The 13,733-nt window shown below is 51.1% G+C and overlaps 2 protein-coding genes across 2 annotated transcripts in view; both read right to left on the bottom strand.

Moving 5' to 3' along the window:
- The window catches only part of heatr1 (HEAT repeat containing 1), an 18,466-nt gene extending 12,554 nt beyond the window's left edge, over positions 1-5,912 (bottom strand). The window contains exons 1-21 of the mRNA XM_013915852.1: positions 5,828-5,912; positions 4,938-4,980; positions 4,665-4,820; positions 4,362-4,578; positions 3,886-4,027; positions 3,694-3,795; positions 3,452-3,592; positions 3,159-3,370; positions 2,933-3,066; positions 2,779-2,860; positions 2,602-2,703; positions 2,318-2,435; positions 2,128-2,235; positions 1,941-2,039; positions 1,770-1,858; positions 1,496-1,692; positions 1,285-1,406; positions 929-1,126; positions 657-825; positions 429-577; positions 157-347 (exon numbers count right to left, since the gene is read on the bottom strand). Coding sequence (XP_013771306.1) covers positions 157-347; positions 429-577; positions 657-825; positions 929-1,126; positions 1,285-1,406; positions 1,496-1,692; positions 1,770-1,858; positions 1,941-2,039; positions 2,128-2,235; positions 2,318-2,435; positions 2,602-2,703; positions 2,779-2,860; positions 2,933-3,066; positions 3,159-3,370; positions 3,452-3,592; positions 3,694-3,795; positions 3,886-4,027; positions 4,362-4,578; positions 4,665-4,806 — 2,714 coding nt within the window. The 5' untranslated portion in view covers positions 4,807-4,820; positions 4,938-4,980; positions 5,828-5,912. The remainder of the gene's footprint in view (positions 1-156; positions 348-428; positions 578-656; positions 826-928; positions 1,127-1,284; positions 1,407-1,495; positions 1,693-1,769; positions 1,859-1,940; positions 2,040-2,127; positions 2,236-2,317; positions 2,436-2,601; positions 2,704-2,778; positions 2,861-2,932; positions 3,067-3,158; positions 3,371-3,451; positions 3,593-3,693; positions 3,796-3,885; positions 4,028-4,361; positions 4,579-4,664; positions 4,821-4,937; positions 4,981-5,827) is intronic.
- A 556-nt stretch (positions 5,913-6,468) lies between these two features.
- On the bottom strand, positions 6,469-12,322 carry LOC102210019 (uncharacterized). Its single transcript, XM_005752762.1, has 11 exons — positions 11,775-12,322; positions 9,593-9,788; positions 9,207-9,438; positions 8,849-9,128; positions 8,553-8,730; positions 8,396-8,472; positions 8,147-8,327; positions 7,833-8,081; positions 7,011-7,182; positions 6,840-6,940; positions 6,469-6,747 (listed from the first exon to the last, which is right to left on the bottom strand). The coding sequence occupies exons 1-11, from the start codon at positions 12,045-12,047 to the stop codon at positions 6,635-6,637; spliced, it is 2,052 nt and encodes a 683-aa protein (XP_005752819.1). The 5' UTR covers positions 12,048-12,322; the 3' UTR covers positions 6,469-6,634.
- Between the last annotated feature and the right edge of the window lie 1,411 nt (positions 12,323-13,733).

Genomic DNA, 13,733 nt, shown 5'->3' with positions numbered 1-13,733 from the left:
ACACACACAGGTGTTTTAATAACCTCGTACGTCATCAGCGCGTCTTCCAAACTTCGGACGTTTCATGAAACGTTAGTTTGAGGTTTGTTTACCTGAATCGACCTTTTTAAAAGATTTGTTACATTTTTGTTTTTTCTATTTTTGTAAATCTCACCTGGTGAGTTGGCGGCCGCCAGCTCCTTCAGCTTGGAGGCGGGTTGGGTGCTCAGCAGAGCTCCGCCCATATACAGTGCCCGTGTCTGCAGGACGGCGCCCACCTTCGCATCCAGCTGGTCTCCATGGTTACTGGTGTATCCCCACAGCATGCACAGGAACCTGAAGAGCACGCTCGGTTCGCGCAGGTGGACCTGAGGTGACGGTTTCTCAGGTTAGCGGCTCGCTCCATCACGCTGAAACATCATGTCTGCTCACAGGAAATGATGTCATACCTGGACGAGCAGCTTCATCAGCTCTCTGAAGCTGTCAGCCATCGCTCCCTCGGCGGCGCCGCTCATGATTATGCTGAACAGGCGGCAGATCAGACCCAGGTAACAGCAGGTGTTTGTGTCGAGCTTCTCTGGGTTCCACCACGCCGCCCCTGGAAGACAATCATGTGACCAGTCAGCTGACCGGTTCCCTCTTCTACCTCAGCTCTCACCTGCTCTGGGAGATTTTACCTTTGAAGGAGGCGTCGTGACACTTGAGGCAGGAAATGAAGTCTCGGAGCAGAGCGACGAGGACGAAGCCATACTCTGCGTCCGGCTGCTGTCCCTGCGCACACCTGCTTAGGTAGAGCGCCGCCGCCTCAGAGAAGGAGGTAGGCACAGAGACGGGACGCTCAGCTTCCTGTTCAGAACCAACACCATCCATCAAAACACGTCGCCGACGATACTCAGTGCAAGCGGGCTCTGTTTAACTTTGTGTTTATGGATGTTAAAGGCCGACCGACCTGTGACGCGTCGCTCCTCACGACCTCCAGCAGGGGGCGCTCCAGGAGCGCGTAGACCCTCTGAGCGGTGAGCAGGTGCTGCGTCTCGCTCAGCTCGCCCAGACCAAGCAGCAGCGTCCGGGTCAGCACCAGGAACGCCGCGCGTTCCCTGAGGCTGGAGCGTCGCTGCTGCTCCACCAGCACGGCGAGGTTCTCCAGCTGAGCGCGACACACACGGAAACCATCAGCTGACAGACTCAAAACAGATCAGTCCGCTGCTGAAAGTAGTCCCAACAGCACGGCTGCCTCGTGACTCAGACACGTTCATGCTTGAAAACGTTCACGTGAGCGACACGAGGAAAGGCGTCTTAACTCACCGCGTCGCGCCTGGAGAAGTGCTCCATGTTCGCCAGGTTCTTTGTCAGCGTGGAGACCAGCCGCTCGTTGGCCACACCCACAAAGTCGGGCTCAACGCTTCTCTTCGTCACGTCATCGAGCTCTGTGTGATGCAAAAAGTTTCAGACACTGACGAAATGATGGACAGAACTGCTTTTATTGTGAAAGCGCCACAGGAAATGGGTCTGTTACCTGAGGCCCAATTCAGGGTGAGCGGGTGATTGGCAAGGAGGGGGGACCGGGCGATGCGGCGGGCGAGGTCGAGCTGGGTCGAGGTGACGACCAGGAACGGCAGCAGCCTCCAGCCCGTCCTCGTCACCAGCTCGCCGTGCCCCTTTCCCATCCGCGGGTCGGACAGTAAACGCACCGCCTCTGTCAGCACGGGAACCCTGGAGGAAGGAGTCTCAGATTTACAGGAGGTTCATGAAGGCATCATTAACAGCAGGGAAAATAAGCTTTCACTGACCATCGCTCAGCCTCCGGCTGATCGGCTCTGTGCAGCAGAGACAGCAGACACGAGACGGCGTCCTCGCGGTCCACAACGTCAAACACCACCTGAAACACAACGAAAACCGCCATTAACCACAACGCCATCAAGCAGAACGCCATCAGACCCGTTAACCATCGTCTCACTGACCTCCAGGACTTGGAGAGCGGCGGCTACGACCTCCGGCGATTCGTCCTTCAAACGCTCCGTGACGGCGTCTTTCAGGAAGTCGTCATCCAGACTCTGCTGCTGCTCAGAGGAAACACGACCCTTAATATGTGTGGTTAAAAATGTTTTAAAAATAAAACAGACACAGAGGATTAAACAGGAAGTCTACCTGTCCAGCGGCGATAAGGTCCTTCAGGCGCTCCACGGCCGAGACTCTGACCGACGGCTGAGGGTGTTTCAGGCTGAGCAGCAGCGACGTGTCCGAGTCGCCTAAAATCTGCCGACGCAGAAGGAAGACCGTGAGCTCAGAGAGACGAAGACGCCACAGTTCACCTGAGCGACGCCGTTTCGTAGCTCACCTGATGTTTCCCGCTGCTCAGCGACAAAGACAGAAACCGGTGGAAGAGCCGTTTTTGCGCCGTGCTGCCGATGTCGGTCACATGACCTGCGAGGACGCCGTCCAGAGCTGCACAGTACCTGATGGAGGAAAAAACTTAAACGCGGCTCCGCCCTCTGTATCCCAGAACAGCTGCGGCCGGCGGCCATGTTTTCACTGCTGTTTGCGTGCAGACTCGTTTACCTGAACACGGTTCTGCGACACCTGTGCTGAACCAGGAACTATATAATATTTACTCGTACGTACTTGGACTCGAACAGGCGCACCAGAGGCAGCAGGCGCTGGTCGAGGGCCGACAGCTCTACAGGTGAGCGCTCGCTCTGACTCAGATACTCGTCCAGCAGCAACCTACGGGACAAACACGGCAGCAGTGAGAAGACGTGTCGCGTGATTGGCTGCGTGGTCGGCTGAGAGGAGGTTTACCGGGCCGCGGTGTGGTCCAGGTCTTTGGTCAGCAGGACGGACTCCAGGATGGACTCCAGCACTGCGAGCCGGTCCGTCTCACCTGTGACACAAACTCAGGTCAACTCCACCTGCGGCGCTGTAAAGCATTAGACGTACATGCAGCAGGCCTCACCTGAGCTGCTGATGAACACGCTTTGGACCAGGTGAGGCAGCAGGTAGCGGAGCAGAGGGCTGACGTCGTGAACCGCCGCCATGACCTGCAGCGTCGGCACCAGCGCCGCCATCGAGCAGAGACGGCCGGCGGCTCTGAGCACACGAGAAGGAACAGACAGGTGAGAGGACGCCACGCCTGGACAGAGCGTGCCCGAAACATCACGACCAGGCGGCGTCTGTCCTACCTGGGCCCCACGGCGCCCTCCTTCTGGTTCTGCAGCAGCACGATGAGGCAGCCCACGCCCTCCTTGGCGAGGACGGGCTCTTTGATCAGAGACTTGCTGATGTGCACGGCGAGGCTGTCCACCAGGTTCGCCTCCATCACCACCTTCACCGCCAGCTGGCACACGATCATGTAGGTGGCGGCTTTATAGTCCGCAAGCGACGACTTCAGACCCTGAGGAGGCAACGACATGTGCGAGGTTAAATCTCACGTCACCTGTCGGATCGGGGTCATGTGAATAATGGCGCACGTTACCGTCTGCACGTATGGCAGCAGCTTGGAGATGATGGTGTTGGACACTCTGTCCACGGCGTCCAGGGCGGGGACGATGGTGCAGGCGTAAAAAGAGAAGATGACTCTGAGCTGGGAGCAACTTCCCGAATGTCCGGAATACGCCTGCAGAGGAGAAGGAGAGCAGTGAATGCAGGTAACTGTGCAGGCGTCCCGAGAGCCTCGCCGCGACGTCGACAGGTAACAGGAGGGGTCAGGGAGGTCACCTCGATGGACCGGGTCACCAGGCTGCAGATGAAGTCCATGAAGCTCAGGTCAGTGTAGCAGTGAGTGATGAGAGTTCCTCTGGATAACGGCACGCCGGGTTTCTGAACAAACAACGACAAACAAAACGATTTCACGTCACTCTGATCAGCAGACGGACCTCACAGGCGCTCCAGCTCAGGCGAGTCACCCACCTGCAGGCCGCGCAGCCAGTTCCAGCGACTCGTGGCGTCGCTGATCTTCAGGAGCTGCAGGACTCTGACGAACACGTTGGTGTCGTGATACGGCAGCGCGCAGGCGAGCAGGCTGTCGGCATTGTACAGCTGGATGTGGAAGCTGAACACGGGAAAACACGGAGTCATCACGCGAATATAAAACAGGAAACAGAGTGTGAAGGAGAGCTTCTGTGCACATTTAAGGTTCATCTAGTTAAACATCTGTTTGACTAATTAAATACGAAAAATAATCGTCAGCATTGCTATAAATGTGTTAATGAGGCGTCAGCGCCTTAAAGCTGCCGTTTCCTGAAGGACTGTTTGCTCCAGTGAAATCTTAAATCGGAAGTTTTCTGAATGGAGTTTGGTTTGTTTTTCATTTATCTAATGAGTCACTGTTCAAACACAAAGTGTCATTTTCTGTATAACTGAGCTGCGACGCCTCAGCGGCTTACCGGTGAACGAGCCACTCGATGCACTTGTGAGCCGGTTTGAGAAGGAAGTATGGGCAGAGGCGGGTGAGGAAGAGCGAGATGCCGGCATCCAGCTTCTTGTTGACCTCCTTGGATTGGATGCTGCGCTCCAGGGTCGTCGAGGCGGGACTGAACAGGGTGCTCTGAAACTCCAGGAATGCCGGCTCGATTCCCAGTAGCTCCTCCAGCCCGGTGCATCCTGCACGAGGAAGAGGACAGACAGGATGAAGGTCAGGGAGGAAACGGGCTGGAACAGGAGAAGAGGAAGAGGAGGGCGGGACTCACCGAGGGCGTAGAAGGTGCTCCTGTCCATGGACGCTGCCTCTTTGGGGTCAAAGAGGAGCGAGGCGACCTCACTGCGGGTCAGCAGGTTGGCATCGCTCTGAGGCAGCGCCAGCCTCTTCAGCTGGTGAGCTAACGATGTCATGATGTACGATGAATCTGACAGACACAAAAACAGCCAGATTCTGATGTCAGTCTGAGGCCTCTGCACAAAACTTTATTTAAACAGCAGGAAAACAGTTACATGAATCTTTAATAAAAAATAATCAACATCACCTCCTTTTTCTCCGTGTTTGTCTTAAAGGGGGAAACCTTAAATCTGCAGATTTTTAAAGGGAGTTTGGAATGTAATTACACAGCAGATGAAAAAGGGTCACACACAAACACAGAAACAGCAGGTTTGAAATGTACATGTTGGATCAATATTACGGTACACGCGATTAGCAGAAATAGCATATTGAACAGCAGCTGTGCAAAGACAACTATTAAAACCAAACAACTGAATAATAACTTTTTTCCTCACGAATTTCACAGTGACTGAAGAAGTGAAAGTTAAGCTCACTTTTACACAGGGCTACATTGTCTTTTAAACAAAAAATCTTAAATCTAAAGTATTTTTAAGGGACAGATGAGCCCGTTAATAATCAGGGAAACGTGGTTCCTCTGCAGCTGCGCGTTAGTAACAAAGTTTCTACACCATTTAACTCGTCAACATGAAAGCCATAAAAACTCCGGAATTATTTATTTAAAAGCCAGAAAATCATATTTAAGTTGTTTACTGACAAACTCGATCACAGCCGACTTTAAAGCCAGATCGCCTTCTGTTAAAATACAGATTTTAATGAAACGTTTACATGGGTGGGCGCGTCCTGACATGAGCGGAAACGTTAAATCTGCCGTTTTCTGAATGAAATTCTGCATGTACAATAACTCGAGACTTATACGTTACCTCGCTTTCTGAGCGCTCTTTTCGCTCAACGATCCAGATTACATGCAGCTCACCGAGAGTTTAGACTTATTCCGCCCGCACTAACACGCGGCGCTTTTATCGGGTCACAGATTAACTCGCTGTGACCGGAAATACGCGTCAAATCCAAAAAGCCTCAAAGGCTCTCCAACACTTTCAAACGTTTCAACATTTCACCGAAAAAACACAAAACTCAAACCTGAGTCCTCAAACAGCACCGACACACGTGCGTACGGTGCTCGACGTGACTGGGATCCTTCTACATCCGGTTCACTCCGGATGTTTTCCTTCTCTCCCCCCCCCCCCAATCTTTGATGACGACGCGAGATGATTCACCCCATCTACTTCCGTAAACTTGTTTTTAACAATCCGAAGAAAAACGCTTTAAAATCAAATTCAAATATATTCAGTTAAAATAAATGAAACTGAATCAATTTACATGGAAATTAATAAAAAGTACAAAAAAACTTGAACGAAAATCAGAGAAAAATAAAATGATTCTATGATCATATAATTTAATTTTGGTTTAAGGTTCTACATATTTTACAAAACAAAACATTATAATGAAATAATTATTTTATTATTCATTCTTATAATATAAATAATAACAATAATAGCTATTATATTTATATTATTAGTCTTTAAAAAGATTGTATTTTAATTTGAAAGGTAGGTTTGGATGACTTCCGCACTGAAAGCGTCGCTGCAGATACTTTAAATGTTAAAAACATTTTGCAGCCAAAACCTGATTAGAAGAAAAAAAGCTGAATCAAACTTGCTGCCACTTCCTGTCCCACTCTGTGTTCCAGCGCGTTCCCACACAGACGAGCAGAGACCAGGTAAATAAGAAGTGCTTTATTTACAGATAAATAACAGCGTGACCAGAGAAAACACAAACATGTATTTAAATGTTCTTCAGTGGACTCATGCCGTGGTGAAGGCAGTTCCCTCAGTAACAGTCGGCGTGGATACGTTAGAGCAGTTTCCTCCTTCCTGCTCCGTGTCCTCAGACGGGCCTCAGGTCGTCGGGGACGGGGATCCGTTTGAGTTCGTCCACGTAGGTCGAAGGCTCCTTAAAAACGTCTTCAAACAGGAGCTTCATCAGCTCGCTCACATATTCTGGAAGACATGGAGGTCACTGTAAACCACACTGGTGTCAATAAAGTTGGAGAGTTCAGCCTCTCCTCTGTGTGTGTGTGAGCTGCACTCACTGGGTTTGGGCTCGCTCTGCTGAGGCTCGGCGGTGACCTCTGAACTCCTGTCTTTGTGTCTCTCTGCATCCTCGTTGAAATGCATGGCGGCCAGGTACAGCCTGGAAACAAGACCCACTGTCACACAGGTGTTTGAAGCTGTGACATCAGAGCTGAAGCAGCAGCGTTTACCTGCAGAGCACGCCGACAAACGGGAAAGCGACGTTCTTCGGCGCGAAGCGGCGCACAAGCCAGTGGAAGCGTTCCAGCGTGGACGCCTGGTGGTCGTGACTCAGTTTCCCGACATCGGCGAGAATCCGCTTGTTGAGCAGGAGCTTCTTCAGCTTGTGCAGAGCCACCGAATCTGCAGCCACACAGGTGAGCACAGACACACCCACAGGTAAACAGTCAGCCAATAGCAAAGCAGCAAAGAGTTAAGCCACGCCCATCACAATAAATCAAATAATAAAACAGTTTGTTAATTGCCCTTTTAACGCCCCTCCCCCTCAGCCGAGGCTCTTAACAGCGAGTGGGTGGAGCTTGTGTCTAAGCTGACTATGTCAGGGGCGTCCTCTCTGTGATGTCAGCAGGGATGACTCATCTGAGCGCTGAGTGTGGACGTCACACCCTGCTGGACACATTTGAAAGGCCAGCAGTCACATGACTTGTCCAGAGGTTTATGACATCATTATGTGCAAGAGGTCAAAGGTCACTGTTTACAGAGGGTTAATTTATTCGTCTTCTCTCTGCGTCTCTGGAGCTGAGATGAGTCACGCTACATCAGAGTCTGACTGCCGCGTTATTGTGGACACCGCCGCTGTGATGTCACAGGCTGGTTAGCCAGGTGAGCGGCTTCACCTGTCAGCCAATGACTGGACAGTTTAATAATCATACATTTTATTCGTGGGCGCCTTTAAAGCCCAGACTCTCCACCTGAGGCAGAGGCCATCTTCGCCCCGAGCAGGTGAGGTCCACATGCACAGGTGTGACTGGCTCTGATTGGCTGACACTCACCTGGCTGGAACCACTTGCTGGGATCCATGGACACGCGGTTAGGATGCGCGCACGTCGGGAACAGCGGGTCGTCGTGCGTGTGGACGTTCTGGATGTGGTTCACGAGGGATTTCCACTTCGCCACCTTCTCAGGCGCGGACGTGGAGGTCGTGGCGCTCCAGTAGACGTGGTTCCTGATGCTGGGCAGCCACCGCCGCACCAGCAGGCACTCTTTACTCTTCGCCAGCTTCTTCAGCTTCCTGGACAAACCTGCGGAGAAAAACATGTTAGCGTGTGTCTGACGACTTATCGTCATGTGACCACGCCGTACCGACCCTTCTCCAAGTGCTGGATGTTATAGTAATGGCGGACGTTTCGCTTCCTCAGGTATTTCTGCACGCGCGCGTGGCGATCGGTCACGATGTGGTCCACGCTCAGGCGGTTGACCTGGAGGAGATCGAGGCCTCGCCGCAGAGCCTCCGTCTCCACGTGCGAGCTGCCGCTGACCCCGGCGCTCTGAGAGGATAACCATAAACAGTCACGTGATCAGCTCTTACTTCCTGTTGGCACAGAGCGAGCGTTACCTGAATGAGCTGGATGTCGATGACGCTGCTGCTGCTCAGGTGCATCAGGGTGTAGCTGCCCAGCTTCCCGCAGTGTCCTGTCAGAGGAAATGACATCATCAGGCCAAAGTAACCACAAGGTGACAAAAACAAGACACTAATGATGGCGTTTGCTCACCCAGCAGGTCCGCCCTCATCCGCCCTCCCACCGCCACGCTGCCCTCGCCCCTCAGGCGCTCCATCAGCACCTGCTGGTCCCGCTTCCACTTGTGGTTGATGGCGGGCTCGAGGAACATGCGGGCGTGCCTCCTGAAGGTGTCGGACTGGAACACCTGGAGGTTCATGGCTCTGCACACCTGCAGGTGACGCACAGCAGACACGCGCCGTCATGGAGGACGTCTGCACGTGCGCACACTCGGACAGTGACGTCAGAGTTTTACCGTCACGTGTGCTCGGGTCAAAGGTCAAGGTTACCTTCTCCACGTGACTGAATGAGCCTCCGGTGAAATAAATGGCCGCAGACATCTGCAGGTTTCCTAGCGGCGTGCTTCCCGCCACTGGCTGGCTCTCCCACTTCCTGCTGTAGTCACAGCTGGGGCACAGCTGGCTGAAGGAGACGAAGGTGCCCATCCGCCGCCGCCGCACCTCGCAGCTCAACCCGCACACGGGACAGGTGAGGAAGAGGTCTCTGAGACAGCTCTCAAACACGATGTATTTGGGGTCGTTGTAGTGGGAGGGCGTGGCCTCCGCCTCGCTGTGTGGGTGGAGAACAGCAGGTCAGACGTTTGCTGCACAGACAGACAGGAACCTGCAGGAGGCGCCGGCACCTTACCGACTGTCGGGCGGCTCGCTCGAAGACTCGTCCGGCTCATACGGCTCGCAGATGGGGTCGTACTGGTCGGATGCTTCGGGGAGCTCTGTTTCCTCCTCTGGCTCCTCCCCCTCCTCTTCTTCCATCATTTCCAGACGTGGTCTCTTCGCTGGTCTGACACCCGGCTGAATCCCCGTCTCTGATTGGGTGGTCACCGTTCCCACGTTACAGTGTAAAACCGAGGCCTGTGTGGCTGAAACGCACAAAACACGTTTTACACTCTTTAAAACTGAACAAAGCTTCCTCTTCATCACAGTCCAAAACCTGCAGTTCCTCCACCAACCAGCAGGGGCCAGCAGTTAGTATGTGGCCATCTTTTACTTACAGTGTGTGGCACTCATACCCACCTTTGCTTCTCACGTGCTGCTTCAGCGTGTTGTAGGACAGCTGAGTGGCGGCGCACCTCGTAGATGGGGAGTAGGACGTCTGCGTGCCCACCGACACCATGTAGTGACAGAACTGCGTCGCCACGGAGACCTTGGGTTCAGGGTCAGTCTGACAGGCGGTGTTTCTGAAGCGAGTGAGGGGCAGCAGCACCGGACTCTGCTCACAGGAGAGAGGCCAAGTCAGGGCTGCCCAATCCCGGTCCTCGAGAGCTACCGTCCTGCAGCTTTTAGATGCATCCTTGTTCCCACACACCCGAATCAAATGAATGGCTTGTTATCAGGCCTTTGCCAAACTTGATGGCATGCTGAAGAGGTAATCACACCATTTGATTCAGCTGTGTTGGAGTAGGGATGCATCTAAAAGCTGCAGGATAGTAGCTCTTGAGGACTGGGCAGCCCTGCGCCAAATGATATGTAATGCACTACGGAGGACCCAAGGTGCCAAAATAAGTAAACGACTCCATAATTATTCATGGAATATTCGATTAAAACTGTAGACTTTAATTTTAAAAATATAAAGGACTCAAAGCGGAAAGATCAGAGACACTGGTCCATGACGGTGCATTAAACGGTTTTGGCTGTCGTCCACATTTATGAACTTTGTGGCTAACGGTTCAGAGGAGGCGCCACGAGGAGCTGAAAATCTTTAAAACAGCTCAGTTAATGTTTCTGTTTTTTATAATTAGAATGTTGTTGTTTCCCTCAAGCAGAAGCAGAATACATTAAAGTAATGTAAACAAAAAAAATATTAATATTATCATTATTTTCAACCGTTTATTTTTACATTAATCGGCGTCATCGCAGATTTCAAATGTGTAACTGTTGACATGATTCCAACGTATTAAAATTGAGACTTTCCCCCAGACTGCAGGAGGTCCCAGGAGCTCTGCGGGGCACAGGTACAGGTGACGGACAGCAGGCGAGCCGCTGCACGCTCACCTTCACCTGACAGGTTTAACCTCTGCAAACAAAAGCAGGTGCAGCAGATTCATTTCAAACAAATAGCGAGGACTTCCATCATTCCCCAGCATGTTTAAAACATCAACAGAGAGCAGGACATCCACCTTTTGCTCTTCCATCATTTTTCCTCTTCTCCGATCCTTTCACTGCTCATACCGAGGCTCAGAACAGCTTTAGCTGCTCTTCTTTACCACGTACGTGTTCAGCAGGTTGAGGAGATATTCGTGCCTGATGATGTCACTCAGACCCAACCGAGGTGTTTCTGAAGCAGCTGACAGACGAATGCTCAGAACGCCTCACCCTGCAGGTGTGACTTTGTCATAAATGCTGATAGTGCTATATCGATAAACAGCCAAATTATCGATACAGTGAAAGTATCGGTCAGGCTCTAACAGCACTGTACTGATGTCCAGCAATGATTGTGCGCAATATTATGATACCATCACTGCACTACGTTTTGTTACCTTTCTTGTGAAGCAGTTGGTGACATGTCTGTGAAAAGTGCTATATAAATAAACTTTTACTTACTTATCAACTCTAAATATTAAAATAATTAAAAGGTTTTTGGAAAAAACATTGAGTCATTTCGGTTATTTTGGCCGTTTTGGTGCTCCATATACTAACTGCTGATCAGATCAGAAGTTGGGAGTATTTTTAAAATTAATTCTGGTTTTTAAAAAGAAAAAAGTACAGCTAAGCTAGCGCTGATTTACTGACACTTATAAGGTGTCGCTTTTATGAAAGGATGTAATGACACTTATAGGTTTGGTTTACACCAGTTATCAGAGTATTGACAAATATGGCCAATACAATCATAGCACAATAATAATATTTATTGGTTTTTAACGACTCTTTAACAATACAACCTTATTTACGGAGTAACGGTCTTATTCTTATTATTAGTTTTTGGCATGTTTGAACCTCCACAGACGGTCACGGTTTAGCCGTTTATGTCGTTATTTTCAGGCTTTTCCAGTGTTTTTCTGATAAATTCGGTCTTTATTATTATTATTTTTTTGTTTTGTTTTTTTACACGTTAACTGAGACCGTTAGCCCGGTTAGCCATTTTTGTTGTTTTTTGATCCCGCCGGTGGATTTAAACCGTTTCTACTGTCCGTTTCCCGGTGATCCGGGACTCGGTAGCTACTCGCCGCGGAGATCCCCGGGCTAGACTGAAACTCACCGCCGCCGCTTTGGACTCCTCTACGTCCCCGTGGATGAACGGCAGCGCCCCGTCCTTCAACAACAGCCTGGCCGAGAAGCCGGCGTCATACTGGGCTTTGTTGACGAACGAGTCCTCGGAGAAGTGGCGCGAGCAGACGTACACGGTGGCTTTGGGCGGCCGCTGGTCTGAGAACAGGTACTGGATCCACTGCTGCCGGATCCGCTCCTCTTTGGGCAGCGCGAACAGGTTCAGCTTCCCCTCGCAGCCGAAGATGCATTTCTTGGGAGACATCCTGGTCCGAGTCCCGCTCCTGCACACGGAGCTGGAAAACTTCCCGAGTCCAAGCGCGAGGAGGAGGAGGCGGAGCCCGCTCCCGTGACCATATAAGGATATCCCCGCCAGTTAAAGTCCACGCGGCCAAGAGGCAACCCCCCCCCCAAAAAAAACGGTCGGAGCAGACGCAGGGAGTACTCAGATTACTCCAGCACGGACTGACCTCGTTAGCTGAGATTCAGGCCATGTTTCACGTTCCCGCCACCACTTTAACACCGTGAATGTGACAGCAGGTACAGGGTCGAACTCGGATGTTTCTGAAAAAAGTTGAATATCCTCAAAGTTATTTTAAAGTAGTTCCGTTAACAAATGATAACAGGCGGAATCATCTGTTAATGTGATGTTCTTTGGAAAATTTGTTTTTTCTGTTTTCAAACGTTCACTCACTGCAATAAAACAATATTTTAATGAAAATGTCTCTATACGTTGAACTCGGAGTGAACCATCTCAAATCAATATATAATCTTTTTCATAGAGCGTGTCGCACCTCCGGCCACAGGGGGGCGTAAATCACTGCTGGCGCTATAAAATGCCCCCACTGTAAACGGCTAGTGTTAAGTCTCCTGTCTGTTGTTAGTGTGAATGTGATCCCCTGAGAGGAGCTCACGGAGTCTGCTTTCATCGCTACGCTGCTAACCGGCGGGTTTTTAACGGGAACACCATTTAACTGTCTCCGCCAGCTCTATCTGTCGCTCGCTAGCTGCTAACAGCTTGTGGCAGCTTGTGGCCGACGTCTCTCCCTATCTGCCCCCCGCTGTGGGTGAGCACAGCGTTTTTCCTCTCTGTACCGTCCTGATTAACTTTTCTTTTTCTACTGTTATTTTCTGTGAGCGCTAACGCTGACGTTAGCAGAGCCACGGTTCGTTTTTCGCGGGGGTCCGCCCACTGTGGGATTTTACTGGCCACGCACAACATCATTTACGTGAGCTGACCGCGGATTGGTTGGAAGCTGACAGCTTGCAGTTAAAAGACTGCACACGTGGGCTCAATTGCAAACAAACAGAGCGGACACGCGCGCGCGGGTGTAGAAGGGCGATTATATGTAAGTAGAGTAACTATGGTGATGGAAGGAACAATAAAGACACAAGAATAAAAATGTTGGGTTGTGTGTTTACGTGTTTCACCCCGCTGTGCAGTTGATAATCACCTAAAACACGCGATCTTATTTTCCCATCAGCCTCTCAGGTGAGGGCGCTCTCAGCAGGTGAAGGGGGAGCATTGCAGCGCCACCTGACAGCTCGGCAGGAAGTCGGCGTTTACCTGAAGGTGAGGGCTGCTGGGTAACTGAGTCTGAGGTGGTAGCTGGAGGTAATGGATGATCCTCCTTTGTCTCGTCCTCGCTCTCTGTGCAGCTCCTCATTTGATTTGAGACAGCTTTCTTCTAATTGGCAGCTCCTCTCAAACAGAAGGTTTGAGTGGTAGGTGGGTGGGGCTCTACGGTGAAATAATGTCCCCGTTTCTAAACCCACTCTCTTCTGATTGGCTGACTTCTGGACTCCAGCACCCAGTTTGACCACATAAAGAATTTCTTTCTTAGTTTTGAAGTAACATCCTGGTTATTTGGGGGGAAGAGGAACAGCAGGCTGAACACCTGTGAACACCCGAGCGTGTGAACATGTGGCGGGAAATATCTGACTTTATTTA

Source organism: Pundamilia nyererei, unplaced genomic scaffold, assembly GCF_000239375.1.
Source record: "Pundamilia nyererei isolate P.nyererei 1_Seehausen unplaced genomic scaffold, PunNye1.0 scaffold00379, whole genome shotgun sequence".
Classification (NCBI taxonomy): domain Eukaryota; kingdom Metazoa; phylum Chordata; class Actinopteri; order Cichliformes; family Cichlidae; genus Pundamilia; species Pundamilia nyererei.
Note: the sequence above shows the minus strand (reverse complement) of the source record. Positions and strands in the feature narration are given on the sequence as shown.